The following is a 15,787-nucleotide window of genomic DNA, read 5'->3' on the forward strand; positions in this document are numbered from 1 at the left end:
TTGACCTGCATCCAAGCCTCCTCACTGTCCTGTGTAATAGGTATTGCCATGCTGTCTCTTTTAACAGTGTCTAGGGAGCGGGCATGGTGGCCCATGACTTGTAATTCCAGCACTTGGGAAGCAGAGGCAGGAGGATTGCTGACAATTCCAGGCTGGCCAGGGCTACTCAGCGGGACCTTGTCTCTAACAATGTAAAACAAAGTAACAGTGTATGAGAGGGTGCAGTTTCTTAGTCTCACCATGGGAAGGTTTATGTTGATGGTCAACTTGACAGGATCTAGAGTCACTTTGCTTGACCTATGTAGGTTAACAGAGGCAGGAAAGACACACCCACCGTGGGCTGCGCCATTCCATGAGGTAGGGTGCAGGACTGAACCAAAATAAGGAAAGAGTGCCAAGCGCCTGCGTTCCCAGTCTCTGCTTCCCAGACTACAGGTGCAGTCTGCTGCTGAGCTCCTGCTGGAGTGCAGTCCTCAGACTGTGCTAAGTAAATAAGCCTTTCCTCCCAGTATCCCAACTTGTCTTTGGTCACAGGAAAGTGAGACGCTACTGATACCCATTGTGAACTGTTTGTGCTTTGTTTTTTCTTATCAGAGATACATAATCAGGCCTTCAATCAGCAAATGCCAAAACCATGTCACACCCTAGAGTGAGTTGACACTTGTGTTTGTTATTGAGGCAGGGTGTCCTGTAGTCCAGGGTGTCTTGAATTCACTATTAGCTGAGGCTAGCCTGCCTCCACCTCCCAGAGTTGAGATTGCAGGCATGCATCACCGTGCCAGACTGGGTTAGCCGTCTCCTTCTTAATTAGTTTTGCGATGCAGTTTACTTGCTGAGTGCTGACATGAAGTCACTGAGTCAGCAGTGCTCATTGTAAGTGGCTTTGCTGGCGCTACATGTTGGGAGATGCTGAGGATGGTGGAGTCTCTCCAGGTCCCAGACATCCTCAGAAGTCCCCAGATAGAGAGGTCCCTTGTGAGCAGCCCTAAGCCTGGCCACCACCTCCCTTCCCCTGCACCACCTCATCTTTAGCTTGCATCCTGGGGGACTTAGTCTCTCTTCTTGGTCCTGCAGAAGGAGCATCTTTCTGGAGCCAGATGTGGCTGGGGGATGTTGGCTCAATTCTGATCTCTGGGTAGCTTTGCCTCCTTGTCCCCCTTAGGCCCAGCCTGAAAGCATCCCATAGCCCCTTGTCATTTGCTGTAAAACTCCTGCCTGTCCCTCCCACCTCTGGGCACTTGCCAGCTGTTTTTAGGTGTCTGGAAACTACCCCCAGGCAGCCTGGAGTTGTGGTGCCACATTCCCTCTGCACAGCTGTTCTCACACGGTGTTGGCAGTTTCTCTGAGGTACGAGGGGCGTGGCTGCTGCTGGCCAAGCCTGCCCTGCAGCATTATTCCTGCTCATTGTCACTGCTCCCACAGCACTTGCATAACCCTGTGACTCAGGGAATTTCCAGACTTCTGAGATTTGCAGTCACTGTTGCCATCGATTGTCCCTTCCCCAGCCTCAAGCCTGCCTCTTGAGCTCCTTCCTGGATAGGTGTCTTGTGCTTCCTGTTCCCCAGCAAGAGAGAGGTATCAGGTCCCTTTAGCCAAGCCAAGGGACATGCCTGGTGTTTCAGGGTCATCTCCAGGGCCTGACCACACTCCAGCCCATGCTGCTGCTGTACAGGTTTGCAGCAATTCCAGAGGACTAAAGTTTGAGTCCCAACGTCCAAGTTGCGTCGCTCACAACTGCTTTTAATTCCAGTTCTAGGGGATTCAACTTCGATTTCTGGTTTCCATGGGTGCATGTACACACAGAGAAAAATAGAATATTTTTTAAAAAGATCTGTTTCTGACTTTCAGAGTTCCATTTTTAGTAGACTTCTACCTGCCTGTTTCCTGCTGGTCTTGCCCAATAGTGCTCTTACCTACTGGATTCTTTACATTATGGTGTCACTTTCTGCTTGTTGAGGCATAAGCACTGCTCTAAACGTTCCATTAGCAGCTCTATCCAGGACTGAAGGACCACGCAGACATGTTCATACATCCTCTGTATACACCAGTGTCACATGTGTACAGGCATTCATACCCTAAAGCGAGAGCGTGTAGTTCCATGCATCCATCCAGGCATCTGTCCATGTCTGCCATCCACCCATCAGCCCATTGTTGTAATTTAAGAAAAGTGTGTCTAGAGAAAAAGACACCATGGGACAGGGTTCAAGAAGAGGTTTTTTTTTGTTTTTGTTTTAATTAAGGAGACAGATCATAAAAGGGGAAAAGGCGGGGGGGGACTGGCCTCCAGGGGCGGGAGTAGTAGGAGAGAGGAGAAAAGAAGGGGGGGAGAGGAAAGGGAGGGACAGACAGAGGGAGAAAAAGAAAGAGAAGGATGGGAGGTGGGCAGGGCCCCTTTAAAAGGGAACATAGTGAATATGTGCAGGTGGTGCTCTTGGTGGCTGCAGCTGAGGGCATATCCTGTCAGAACCCCAAGGACAGGCCAGTACAGATGCCTGAAAACTAACACCCAGCCCCTCGTTCATTTTGTAGTTGTTGTTTGTGGTGCTAGGGATGGAACCCAGGGCTTTGTGGAAGTACCCTACCACTGAGTGATACCTCCAGACCTTACTAATTTTAATATTTGAGAAGTAAAACATTAGAAACCAGGTACCCTGTATATCTGTTACCTGCGTGTGTGGGAAGTCGTAGGACTACCTCAGGTGTGGGTGTTTGCTTTTGTCTTGGTTTGAGACAGGATCTCTGCCTGTGTACTTCAGGCTAGCTGGCCCTGGAGTTTCTGGGGATTCTCCTGTCTCCAGCTTCCTTCTAGCCCAAAGGTGAAGTGCAAGAAATGCAATGAAAGACCTTGTCTTAATAGAAGGTGGGAAAAAAATAGAGGAAGATACTTGATCCCTGTATCTGGCCTCCGCAGCTGTTTGTACAAGGAACTACACAGACATGCATGCACCAGGGCATGTACACACCTGTGCAGGAGCAGGGGTGGAGGTGGAGGGGACCCAGACCCAGAGACAGCAAAGGGGGACTTAAGGTTTGCATGGACAATAAACAGGAAGTAATGAGAATTTTGTCCTAGTTTACTTTCCAGTTGACAAAACACCCTCATGAAAAGCAGTTTAGAGACCTGGTGGTGGTGGTGGTGGTGGTGGTGGTGGTGGTGGTGGTGGTGGTGGTGGTGGTGGTGGCGGTGGCTGTGGTGGTGGTGGCAGTGGCGGCGGCACACCACACACCTTTAATCCCAGCACTGGGAAGACAGAGGCAGGTGAGTCTCTGTGAGTTCGATGCCAACCTGGTCTACAAATTGAGTTCCAGGACAGGCTCCAAAGCAACACAGAGAAACCCTGTCTCAACCTCCCCAACAAAAAAGCATTTTAGGGGGAGAAATGAATATTTTAGTTCACAATCCCAGGCATAATTTATCACTGAGGGGAAATCAAGGAAGGCTAGTCTCACTAGTCACATCATATCATAGTCAAGAGCAGAGAGAATGAATGAATGTGTGTTCTTGCTCAATTACTTTCTTAACTCTTTTGCAGTCCAGGGCCCAACCCCAGAAGATAGTGTGGCCCACAGTAGGCAGGGCCTTCCCACACCAATTAAAGTCAAGAGAATACCCGCCAACATGCCTACAGGCCAACCTGGTCTAGACAATCCCTCTTTTAGATTCCCTTTCCACTAGATTGTGTCAAGCTGATATGTCACAGTTCTCATAGTGTCAGCTATGGGTTGGGGATGGGCTTGGGCGGCCCTGCAGAACCATTAGCTAGGAGTGGATTCTGGGAGAAGGGAGTCATTGTTTTAGGTTGCATACCACTGGTGACTCCACCAGTCTTCAGTAGGTAGTTCCAAATACATTACACAAACAGCCCTGTTAAACTAGTCACAAAACAAATAGACATGGATGTGTACACAGGATTTGGAGGGAGGAGAAGGAAAGGGGTGGGAGGGATGGAGGGATGGTGAAAAGCAACCATAATACATTGTATACATGTATGAGAATGTCAAAGAACACATTTAATAAAAGAAAATTTTCTAAATCTCCCCCCAATAAGTTATACTGGGGCAATATATTTATGATTTATTAAAGCTTGCCTGAGGATTCAGAAAGCAAAGTCATCCACAAACACATACCTTTAATCCCAGCAGCCAGAAGCTAGGAGGTGCTGGTACACACCTTTAATCCTGGGACTCAGCATTAAGAGGTAGACCAATTTCTCTGAGTTCAAGGCCACCCAGGGATACACGAGATTGAATCAGTCTAAAAGAGTAACAGATCACATGCCTGTAATCCTAGCACTAGAGAGGTATAAAAGATAGAAGCAGGGTCTTCAGTATTCAGTAGAAGGCATTCGTTCTTCAGCCACACTGAAGGTAGGAGCATTCAGTGTCCAGCCACACTGAGGAGAGCTCTTGGGTCAGCTCTTACTGCCTGAGGTAAATGTCAGAATTAGTGGTGACTGCTTTGCTTTTCTGACCTTCAGCTTGAAGTTTGAACCCCAGTATCAGTCTCTGGGTCTTTTTGTGTTACATTATACCGTGCTTGTATTTGTTTGTTGAGATAGGGTCTTGTGTAGCCCAGGCTGTCCTCAGAATTGATGTATATCAGAGACTAACCTTGAACTTCTGATCTTCATGCCTCTAAGTCCCAAGTGCTGGAGTGATAAGGGTGGGCCACATGCCAGGTCAAATTCTCCCACTGTGGACCTCTCCCAGCTGAGTAGTCCATTTATTTGGACGGGTGAGTGCACAGTGACACTTCTTACCGCACAAGTCTAGGGCTTAAAGAAAGGCTCATTCTGTGGTGTGCATTCTATAGGTTTGGAAAATGAATAGTGACGTGTGTCTCATTGCAGTGTCACAAGCATGCTCCCCCCCTATCCTTCTTGCCACTCTCAATCCCTGGCAATCATCATCTCTATACTTCCTCAATAATTTTACCTTTTTCATATAGTGGAGCTGGAGTCACAATGTACTATCTTTTGGGGCAGGTTTCTAGCTCAGTTCCTTTGAATCTTCTCATAGCTTGGGTGTAACAAGAGGTTCTTTGCCCTGGCGGGTCCCGCCAACCTTCCCAGCCCCAAATAAACACACAGAAACTTATATTAATTATAAAACTGTTGGCCCGTGACTAGGGCTTCTTATTGGCTAGCTCTGTCTTAATTATTAACCCATGTATATTAATCTAAGTATTACCACATGGTCTTATCTTACTGGAGAAGGATCTGGACCTCTAACTCCTTTGGAGGCTCACATGGCGACTGTTTTGGAGGGCCCTCTCTGCCTACCTTTCCCAGAATTCTCCTTGTCTCTTAGTTCTGCCTCTCTTCCTGTCTCATTGGCCAAACAGTGTTTTATTCAATAATCAATAAGAGAAACATATATACAAGAGGCCAACCTCCATTACTTGGGGCATTCAGTTCTTTTCATACTAGCTAACAGCTCTCTGTATGGATACCATCTGATAATCAGATTCCCTACTGAAGGGTGCTGATGGCTTTTATAATTGGGCAGTTATGGACAAAGCTTGTACATACATACATACATACATACATACATACATACATACATGTATATATGCTATTTGTTGTTGTTGTTTTGTTTTTTCAAGACATGGTTTCTCCATATAACAGCCCTGGCTGTCCTAGAACTCTCTCTGTAGACCAGGCTGACCTCAAACTCACAGAGATTCACCTGCCTCTGCCTCCTGAGTGCTGGGATTAAAGGTGTGCACTACCACTGCCTGGAAGTTTGCTGTTTTTTTTTTTAATATTGGGTCTTGCCTTTTAGTATGATATATAATTTGTTGTTAAAATTCACTCATGACACATTAGGTGAAAACAACTCCAGTAAGGAAGCCTTTAATGATGTGACGGGTGGGGGAAGGGAAACATTCAGTAGTCCTGGAGTGGGCATCTGTCCTTTAGGGAGTCTGTGTCCCTGGCCTATGAAGTCCCTAGTACCTGCCCCCTTCTCTCTGTCTGTCTCTGTCTCTCTTGTGGGCTACAGGCTTGAACTTGGTTCTCACACTTCGGAGCCATTTTCCAGCCCTCCCTGTGCTGTTGAGTTTTCCCCAGCTTAGGAGGGTTGGAGTCTGGCCGTTTGCCCCCTCCCCGCTGAGCGAGCGGCTGTGAAGAATTCCCCTGAGATCAGGCCTCTGGAAGAGCACAGCTTTTCTTTTCATAATGGCTCCTTCTCCCCCTCCCAGTGCCAGGAGGTGAGTACCTGGGGGAGTTTAAAAAACTCATACAAGTGGAGCAGTCTATAACCCCCACCCCGCCCCAGGGCTTTCAGCTGTAAGCTGTCCACACTGACAAACAGCCGTCTGTCCTTCCGAGGTCAGTGGGTTCCTATGCAATGGAAGGTCAGTGGGTTCCTATGCAATGGAAGGTCAGTGGGTTCCTATGCAATGGAAGGTCAGTGGGTTCCTATGCAATGCCATGGTTTGGGTGGAAGTGTCCCCTAGCAGGCTTCCATGGTTGACATGATTCTCTGTGCTGGTTTCTTTCTACATTGCTTGGGGAGCAGTTCACTCTGTAACATTGCTTGTCTGGATCTAAGAAGATCTGTTGGCCTTTAAATGCACTTACTGTTAGGACAGAGTGGCTCTTACACCTTGGCTTGGAAACCAGAATTCCTCTTAGTGTGTATGTACAGGGTGTGTGTGTGTGTGTGTGTGTGTGTGTGTGTGTGTGTGTGTGTGTGTGTTTATTTGTAAATATACAAATACAACCTTTATATATTGTCATGGCCGACCTTTTGCTTTAGAAACCAATTGGTGTGTGTGCTTTTCCCCGGGGAAGACTGTTTGTCTCACTCACAGCATTAGTTGCTGTAGCTTGTTGTGCAGGGTTGAGGCCTTGTAAACTTGAACTCCCAGTTCCAGATTAGCATGTCTGTTGGTGTCATCTTCATGCTTAGCTAGCCATGTTGGTGAGACTTCATGGGTGTAGCTTCTGTTAGTTCTGGATACACAGTGTCACTCTCACAGCAACGCCCCTGTTTCTGTGGCTCCCACGGTCTTCCCACCCCCTCTTCTGCAACGATCCCTGAGCCTGAGGAGCAGCAGTGCTGCTGTATATGTGTCAGTGGGTACTGGGCGCCACAGCTCTCCACTCTGATGGGTTAGGGTTGTCTGTAATGTCCCTGTCTGTTACAAAGAGGAGTTTCCTTCATGAGGACTGAGAGCTACACTGGTCTGACTGGACCCTGGAATAGGAAGTCTCTTTCTTCTTTCCCTTCTCCCTCTCTTTTTTTCCTCCCCCCTCCCTGCCTCCCTCCCTGCACCCCCCTCTCTCTCCAAGGTCCTGTGTTGTAGCCCAGGCTGACCTAGGATTTATTGTGATCTTTTTATATTAGTTTTTTATAGTGCTGAGATTACAAGTGTAAGCCTCTATATCCATCTTCTCTTTTTAATTTTCACTAGGTAGAATTTGTGGAAAAATATATACAATTCTATAGGTAGAGACAACAGCAACTTCCTGTTTTAGTTTACCACTTCATCTACTGCTCAGACACACGACTGTGCAGCATACGGTGAGGCCTTCTATAAGTATTCTAGCATATAGGTATATTTTGTTGACTATATATTTGTGTTATAATTTTTGATACAAATGGTTGCATATATACAGTAAGTACCCTAGAATTCACATTTCCTTTCTTTCTTCCTTCTTTTTCTTTCTTTCTTTCTTTCTTTTTTGTGTGTGTGTTGGGGATTAATGTATCGTGGGTTGACTTTGAAATCTCTATGTCCCTAAAAATGAGCTTCAACTTCTGATATTTCCTCCTTTTTACTTATGTATATTTCTATTCTTTATAACGGCCGCAGACTAATAAGTTTCTAAAGGTCTCCCTCTTAATCCAGTTTACAATGGCAACTAAATTTGTACATGAGTTTGCAGGGAATGAATATTCTAGCTGTAGAGCATCTATCTGTGGATCCTCTCCTCTTCTCCCCTTCTTGAGAAAGTGTCTCCTGCAGCCCATGTACTTATACTCACACACATCCAAAGTCATACACTGTATTTCTCTCATTTGTTTTACTGTCAAGTCAAAACAGAAGGCTTAATATTCACTGTGCTGGCTGGTTTTATGTCAACTCGACACGAGCTAGAGCCATCAGAGTGGAGGGTGCCTCAATTGAGAAAATACCTCCACAAGATGGGGCTGTAGGCAGACTTGTAGCATTTTCTCATTAGGAATGATGGGGGATTGCCCAGTCCTTTGTAGGTGGTGCCACCCCTGGCCTGGTGGTCCTGGGTTCTATCAGAAAGCAGGCTGAGCAAGCTATGGGGAGCAAGTCAGTAAACAACGCCCTCCATGGCCTCTGCATGAGCTCCTGCCTCCAGGTTCCTGCCTTGTTTGAGTTCCTGTCCTGACTTCCTTCAGTGATGGACTACAGTGTGGAATCATAATCCAAAAAAACAGTCCTTTTACTCCTCAAATTGCTTTGGTCATGGTGCTTCATCAGAGCAATTAGTAACCACTAGAACACTCACTTATTTGTTTAAGAGATTTATGGGTATCTGACTATATTATAATTCAGTAATTGTGAAGCTCACTGTGAATTTGGAAGAATACTGAGTGTCAGTCCTTGCTCTGGATGTCACAGCCTGATGCTGTGCCAAAGTGTCCCAAACTAGGAGTCAAGTGCTCTTTCCAGCATCCCCATTTTTGTTGAATACCCATTTCATATCTGAGCACTTGGGAATTTTATAGGATGTATTTCTAGGTGTGGAAGTGATGTGTGTTGAGATAAGCGTTATCAGCTTGTTAACATATTTTAAAAATCATATATGTACCTGTATATGCACCACATGTGTGCAAGGTACCCTCAGAGGCCAGAAGAGTGTATCAGATCTGTTAGAACTAGAATTACAAGTGGCTGTGAGCCATCTCACAGGGATGCTGGGATAAGAACCCAGGCCCTCTGTAAGAGCAGGAAGTGGTTTTTTTTTTAAAGATTTATTTATTTATCATGTATACAGTGTTCTGCCTGCATGTATCCCTGCAGGCCAGAAGAGGGCACCAGATCTCATTACAGATGGTTGTGAGCCACCATGTGGTTGCTGGGAATTGAACTCGGGACCCCTGGAAGAGCAGTTAGTGCTCTTAACCTCTGAGCCATCTCTCCAGCCCGCAGGAAGTGGTCTTAATCCATCTCTCCACCTGCAGCTTCACCAGCTTTAATATTTCCAAATGACCTCCAGTGGTGCCATTCACCACCCTCAACAGAGCATATGAAAGTGTGCTGTCTCTCTCTACCATGTGTGGCAAAAAAAAAAAAAAACCCTATGGAAGATTGTGTTCATGGGCCAAACTGTAAATTGGTGGTGGGAGCACTTGCCTGTCATGAATGAAGCTTTGGGTTCAGTCTACAGTACTGCAAGAATTTAAAAAAAAAATTTGCCACCCTGACATATAAGAAAAGATACTTTAATATGTTGAAAATTTTTATCTGTACTTATGTGTGTGTCTGTGTGGATATATGTACATTGTATGTATGTGCATGTGGAGCCTGGAAGTGCAAATGTCTGGTGTCTTCTACCTGTCTCTGCCTATTCCTGCGAGCAGACTCTGTGAGCCCAGGACTCACATTTTAGCCCTAGTGTTCTCGTCTCTTCCCTGCTTAGAGCAGGGGCTACAGGCATTTGCAGGGAACATCCAGCTAGGTGTTGGAATCTAAACTCTGGCCCTAATGGTAATAGAGCTTTTAACCCTGAGACATCTCTCTGGCCCCTACTTCATGATTTTAATTAGTAACTCTGGGAGAAGCTAAATAATGGCTGCTTTGTTTTTGTAAATGAAAATTTTATTTTAGGATTGTTTTAGATTTACAAAAATGTTGAGGAGGGCTGGCAAGGTGACTTAGCCCAGCAGATGAAGGCTGTTGCTACTAAGCCTGACGACCTGAGTTCGAATCCCTGGAAACCACATGTAGAGAGAGAACAAACTCTTATGGCCTATCCTCTGACTTGCACACATGTACTGTGGCATCTATGTACTTCCCTCCTTCAGTGAGTAAAACACTGAAGACAAATTAATGGAAAGATAATGTGCAGTTCCTAAATACCTCTCACAGCTTCCCCAAAGTGAATATACAAAACTATGGTCAACTTGCCAAGTTAATTGGTGCATTACTGTTTTCCTATCAGCGTTGTATTCTTTCTTCTACTCCCTCTGGTGAGGTTCCCCCAAGGAAGTGGCTCACTGCAGCACCCAGATACTGCTTCTGCCCACACATAATACTTTCACAGGGGCTGGCAATCCAGTCGTGGTTAGGGTCTTTCTTTCTCCATTTCTCAACGATCCTGAACAACCTCAACCACCTTCCCTGGGGTGGGGGCAGGGTTTCCTAGTGTCCTGGAAAAAGATGCTCAAAGTCCCCTTGTTTTCTGACTCACTGGCCTCTTCTCACTCAGAGGTGCTCTGGACCAGCCATTCTCGGGGTTCTTCCTTTATGAATCAATGTTGTGGAACACAGCCCTACTGGTGTAACATGGGTGACAGTAACAAGACTGGATCTGCTGACATTTATGCACATGAGCAGGGTGTGGAGGAGTGTCATTGGACCCTCACCTCTGATGATAGCCATGCCCTTCTGCATACCACCCTCCCAATTGTCATATTGCCCTAGATGTTCACAGTCTGGGGAGCATATGGGGCACAAGGTTAGTGGGGGAGGGCTCCATCTGTAGGGGCTTCTGTTTGGGAGTCACCCATGCTCCCATTAGTCCAGTGAAGTCCCAGGACTAGATGGGTGGTCAATCGCTGCTGTCCTATCTGGGATGAACGAACACTTGTTCTAGTCTTCCTCAGAAAAACCGACGCAACACTTGGTACCCAGAAAGGGACAGGATGAAGCCAAGGGTAAGTTTTGGAGGAGCAACTACAGGGGCCTTACTGTAGGGTGACTCAGCATACAGCTGAAGCTGTCTGGGGGTGGCATACTGCCCAGGGGCAAGTCCTGCAGTGGCTGTCCTCCATGAGGGGTAGAATAGCATGCTTCCTTGTGGTCGCATTTGCCTTGTTCCTGCTGTGATAGGACACGCAAAGTTGGCTGAGCTGTCTGCCCAGAGGGAACAAGGATACAAAATTCATGGGGCAAATCCTGGTGGTGGAATCTTCCTGAATGTCTTATGGGGTGGCATTTGTTCGTGACACGTGATCCAACAGGTGTGTATAGGGAGATCTTAGAAGTGACTGGCAAAAGGGAATACGTTGCAGATCTTGAAAGTAGCATGCATGGGATATTTGTAAGAGAACCGTGGTGAAGCTGTATTGCCCTTGCTATGGGTGAAAAGACATGCAACTGAGTCGGCCCAGCTCTCTGCCCAGAAAACTTGTCTGCTTGAAGAACAGCGAAAAAAAGACATCATCATGTTACCCTTTGATCTGGTAGGGAAACAGTAAAGGAGAGGATGATTTATCACTTTGTCCAGCTGGGGGATGTAAGGAAAAGAGACGGTAAACCAAACCTTCTGGAACCCGAAAGCTGGAGCCCCGTGGGAAGAACTGAACAATGATATGAATGAGGAGATGTGGCAGAAAGGGTATTGAGGAGATTGGTCAGGAGAGAGGTGGTGTTGGTACCCCGCTCACCAGACTAGGTATGAGCATGTTCACCAGAGAGCTTGAGGAAGGTAATTCAGCAGGGGCCTTGGGACTGGTAATGACCTCACAATGGGTAATGATCTTTATGAGGTAGGAGGGGTTCTGGCAGATCTCAAGGATTTATACAGGCATATAAACTAGGTTCATAAAGTACAATCAAGAGGGAATGCAGAAAAAGCAGACACAGGTTACTCAAAAGCAAGTGTGGGAAGGCTGTGTGGGAAGGAGTTTCCAGGGCAGAAAGACAGCTAAATTCGGTGTTTGTGGTCTCTGCAGGCTTCACTCTGAAGCAGTAGCCCACAAAGGGGTAAGGGGAGGAGTACTTGAGAGCAGTACAGGTGAAAACGATTAAGCCTGACCCAGCGCTGACACTTAGCCCCTCAGTGTGTGCTATGTACATTTCTTTCCTGCAGGAAAGTGCTGTGGGGATGGAGACTGTTTGCCCAGCCAGGCCCTTTCAACAGCCAGGTGTCCATAGTGGAGAGCCTGCTAGACCCGGGGAACTGGAGGCCATAGCAGATGAGGCATAGCCCAGTCCTCCTTGGCATCAGACCAAGGCAATTAGTGTGAGCCAGGCCCACCTGAGCTTCTAGGTGTGGGAAAATGTACAGTGACCCCTTGGTAGCACCCCAGGACGAGTAGATGAAAGGGAGCTAAATAGATAGTATCTCCCACCTACAACATTGTATCCAACATTGCTCTTTTGAAAAAACAATTGCTACAGATGTCTGGGATTCTTTTTTTCATGCTCTTTTGGACCTTGCTTGCTAACTTTTTTTTTTTTGGTTTTGAGACATGATGTCATGGGTCCCAGTCTGGCCTCTAACTAGCCAAGGATGACCTTGAACTTTTGATCATTCTGTCTCCCCCTTCTGAGTGCTGCAATTACAGGCATGTACTACCAAGCCTGGTTTTTGTGGTGCTGGAGATTGTGCATGCCAGACCAGGACTCCACCGACTGAGCTACATCCTGAGCCCCTAACTTTTGTCTTAAGACAGTTGGCACTTTCTTGGTGGGTCTACAGAGATCTGCCTACCATCTGTAAAAGGAGTCCACTATATAATTCTAGCCTCTGAGTATCCAACAGACTTAGGAAAGCATCTGAAGTGCAGGCAAGTGCACTTAAAGACCAAAGTGGGAAATTATCCTGCACCAAGTGCAAGGACCAGGCACATCTGAGTTTTATGGCTGGATGGCATGCAGATGATACCCATTAAAGTGATTAAGAAAATCCTACAACAGCCTGTACCTGTGAACTTTAAAACAAAGATTTTTGAAGTTAGGTAGCCAGCATGAAGGGGAAAGGACACTCCCAGAAGCTGAAAGGTTACCAAATGAAAATCTCAGTGTCGGGGTGGGCTATTTTCCTTTGATTGTTGGCCAGGGGGCGTCCCTGACATCCCACAACAATGCAGGCTATTACCACTGAACATTAGAACTAGATGGTACGATGCTATTTCTGAAGCACAGATTGCAGGACATGCATAACTCAAATGGGTTGAGCCGAAAGCTCCCTTCTTGCAGACTGATGTTTGAAAGCACCAGGTGTTACGTAGACTGCTAGGGAGGATTGTCACAAATGACCCTACTCATCTATGGACACCAGTGGTAATGCTACCTGTGTGCCAGGAAGAGGTGCCCCTGGCACATTGGTACAGCTAACTTTCCGGTTGTCTTTAAGTACTGCTCTGCAGGAAGGAACTCATGTTGGTACTGCCTTTACCTAGGCAGGTCATAGGGCCCCAGTGTGGAAATTACTCTGTAGTTAAGTGGCTATGTGCCTGTCAGATTGTCTGCTAAACATTTATGCCTATACCTATATTAGGTGTACAGAGGATCTTCTTTCTTTTTCCAGTGAGTAAAAGTTACTAAGACTCACAGCCCATAAAGTTGCAGAGAATAAGGTGGCTGTTGCTATGACACAGTGGTTCAGTGCTCAGCCACAATGTAAGACAATGATTAAGCATCTCTGTCACCTCCTCCAATGCTCAGAGAGTGCAGCAGCAGAAGAGGGGTGTGGAAAGAAAGCCCGAGGAAGGCTGGAGTGTTGTCTTTAGAGTAAAACATAATCTTTACCATCTTAAAATAGCCTCCCCAGCTGCATGAGCTTTTGGGAGTATGTGAGGAAGTAGACTAACTGAAGGAGAAATCCATTTAGTTTTTAGAAGAGGAATAAATTTATGCTAGGATGGGACTTTTCTGCGGTGCAGCTCTTTTGAGGTCATCCACGCTAATTAAGTTACACTTCATCCAACGCTTCTTTAAGCATGCCCGGTAAATTCATTGGTTCTCCAAGGGTACATTCACTTCTGTAACCCTGGTTGGTCTCGAACTCATAGAGATCCTTTTGCCTCCACCTCCTGAATGCTGAGATTAGAGATGGGCACCACCTAAATCATTATTAAGAGCGTATGATCCTCAGTGCAGCTCTACCAGGTAGTGCCATTCTTCGCATCAAAGGATAAACTGAGGCTGTTGCTCTCCGCGATGGCGTCTATTGCCCCATCTGCATTTCTGGATGTCCCGGGGCAAAAGCGCTACGGTGAGGTCCACTCGCTTCGCCTCGTCACGTTTCCCATCGTGAACTGTGGCCACCGCCTTAGAGTTTTCTCTGTCTGAGGGAGAGCCAAGGAGGGTGCAGCTAATCCCATCCCGTTCTACAGATGAGACGGCGGAGCTCATTCGCCCAGCGCCTTCCTATAGTCCACGAAGATGCAGTCGTGGCCATACGAACACGCGACGCCGAATACATTGGATCCCGGGCGACAGCCGCCGGCCTCAACATCCGGGACCAGATCCGGAATCCTCCCTTCCGGTTCCCAAGTCTGCGTTTCGGAAGTGAGTCGCTCTGCCCTCACTTAAGATGGCCTCCGGCTCATCGACCGCCCGGAATGTCGACGGTAAGGTGGGAGGGGCCCGGAAGTTGCCCGGCCGGGGAATGGCGGCCCCCGGGGGCGTGGCTTCCGGCGCTCCTTGCTTGCAAGTAGCCGCGGCTTAGAGCGCAGGCGGCAGCTGACAGGCGCTTTTCTTCAGACGGCTGCGGCTGGAGCCCAGCGAGGCGGGCGGCCTCCAGCTCGCGTCTCCGTGTCCCGGCCCGCGAAGTTCCAGGGCGCCGGGGCATGGAAGAGGGGAAGATGGACGAGAATGAATGGGGTTACCACGGCGAAGGCAACAAGAGCCTTGTGGTGGCCCACGCGCAGGTGAGCGGCTGGCGGGCAGCGCGGCTCCGGGCCTCACCGACGGCTCCGGCAGCCCAGTGCCTACTACCTTCCAGTTTGGGGCGCGACTCCGCCTCCAGCTTCCGCTCAGGTGGTTCCCTGGTACCCTCCTCCCCCAGCAGCCCTCTCAGCTCCGGACTCATCCCTGGCACCCCTGTCCCCGTTGGCCCCCTTTCCTCCTAGTGTCCCTTCTCGGTTTCCTGTCCCCTCAGTGCCTTTTCCCACACCCTGTGGGTGTCGCGTGGCCTCACGCCGTGTAGCCTCCGCCGGGATGCTCATGTTACTGCCAGGGCACGGTGGGCCAGAGTCTGAGCCCGGATCAGGGCCTGGACAGCACTGGCGAAAGCACCCCGAGTGCTGTCACTCTCAGCGTGGAGTTGAGCCTCTAGAGACCACGGGGCCGCTGTGAGGAACGGGCGCTACCACAGGGTTGCATCCAGACCATAGACTTTAAGCGGTTTCTCCTCCGTTCAATTTGAAAGGGAGTTTCGGAACATGCAGTGATTTCCAAGCAGGCGGGTTTAGGAAGGGGAACGTATGGATTTGTGTGCAACCCCAGATTCTCTGACATCTTGCTGTCTGACACAACCTAGCAGGAATGCGGTGGGCTGGGGGAGTAGAAGGCAGGAGGTGTCATGTGAGGAGGTTAATAGCACAGGGAGCCTGAGCGAGTCCCAGCGCTACCACTGGTGGAGGAGCAGTAGGCCAGGGTAGGAAAGCGAAGCTAGGACTCGCATGCGTTCTGTTTTCGCGAAGTTAAGGTTGTACACACCTGTACTGGCTGCTGAGCAGCCTAGAGCTTCGGTCTTGAGGCTAGCTGCCGTCTCTGCCCTGCTGCCTCTGACCAAGGCTGAGAAAGCTTGGAAGGCATTTTTTTTTCCGGGCCTTTTGTGACCGAGGAGACATTTTAGAGGGATGGAGAGGGTCTCTGCTCCTTTGGGTACGGGCATGTCTGTAGTCC

The 15,787-nt window shown here is 48.0% G+C and overlaps 1 protein-coding gene across 1 annotated transcript in view; it reads left to right on the top strand.

Moving 5' to 3' along the window:
- Positions 1–14,575: 14,575 nt before the first annotated feature.
- The window catches only part of Ippk (inositol-pentakisphosphate 2-kinase), a 44,474-nt gene continuing 43,262 nt past the window's right edge, over positions 14,576–15,787 (top strand). The window contains exon 1 of the mRNA XM_005066315.4: positions 14,576–14,808. Coding sequence (XP_005066372.1) covers positions 14,728–14,808 — 81 coding nt within the window. The 5' untranslated portion in view covers positions 14,576–14,727. The remainder of the gene's footprint in view (positions 14,809–15,787) is intronic.

This window comes from Mesocricetus auratus, unplaced genomic scaffold (assembly GCF_017639785.1).
Source record: "Mesocricetus auratus isolate SY011 unplaced genomic scaffold, BCM_Maur_2.0 Super-Scaffold_100013, whole genome shotgun sequence".
In the NCBI taxonomy this organism is placed as follows: domain Eukaryota; kingdom Metazoa; phylum Chordata; class Mammalia; order Rodentia; family Cricetidae; genus Mesocricetus; species Mesocricetus auratus.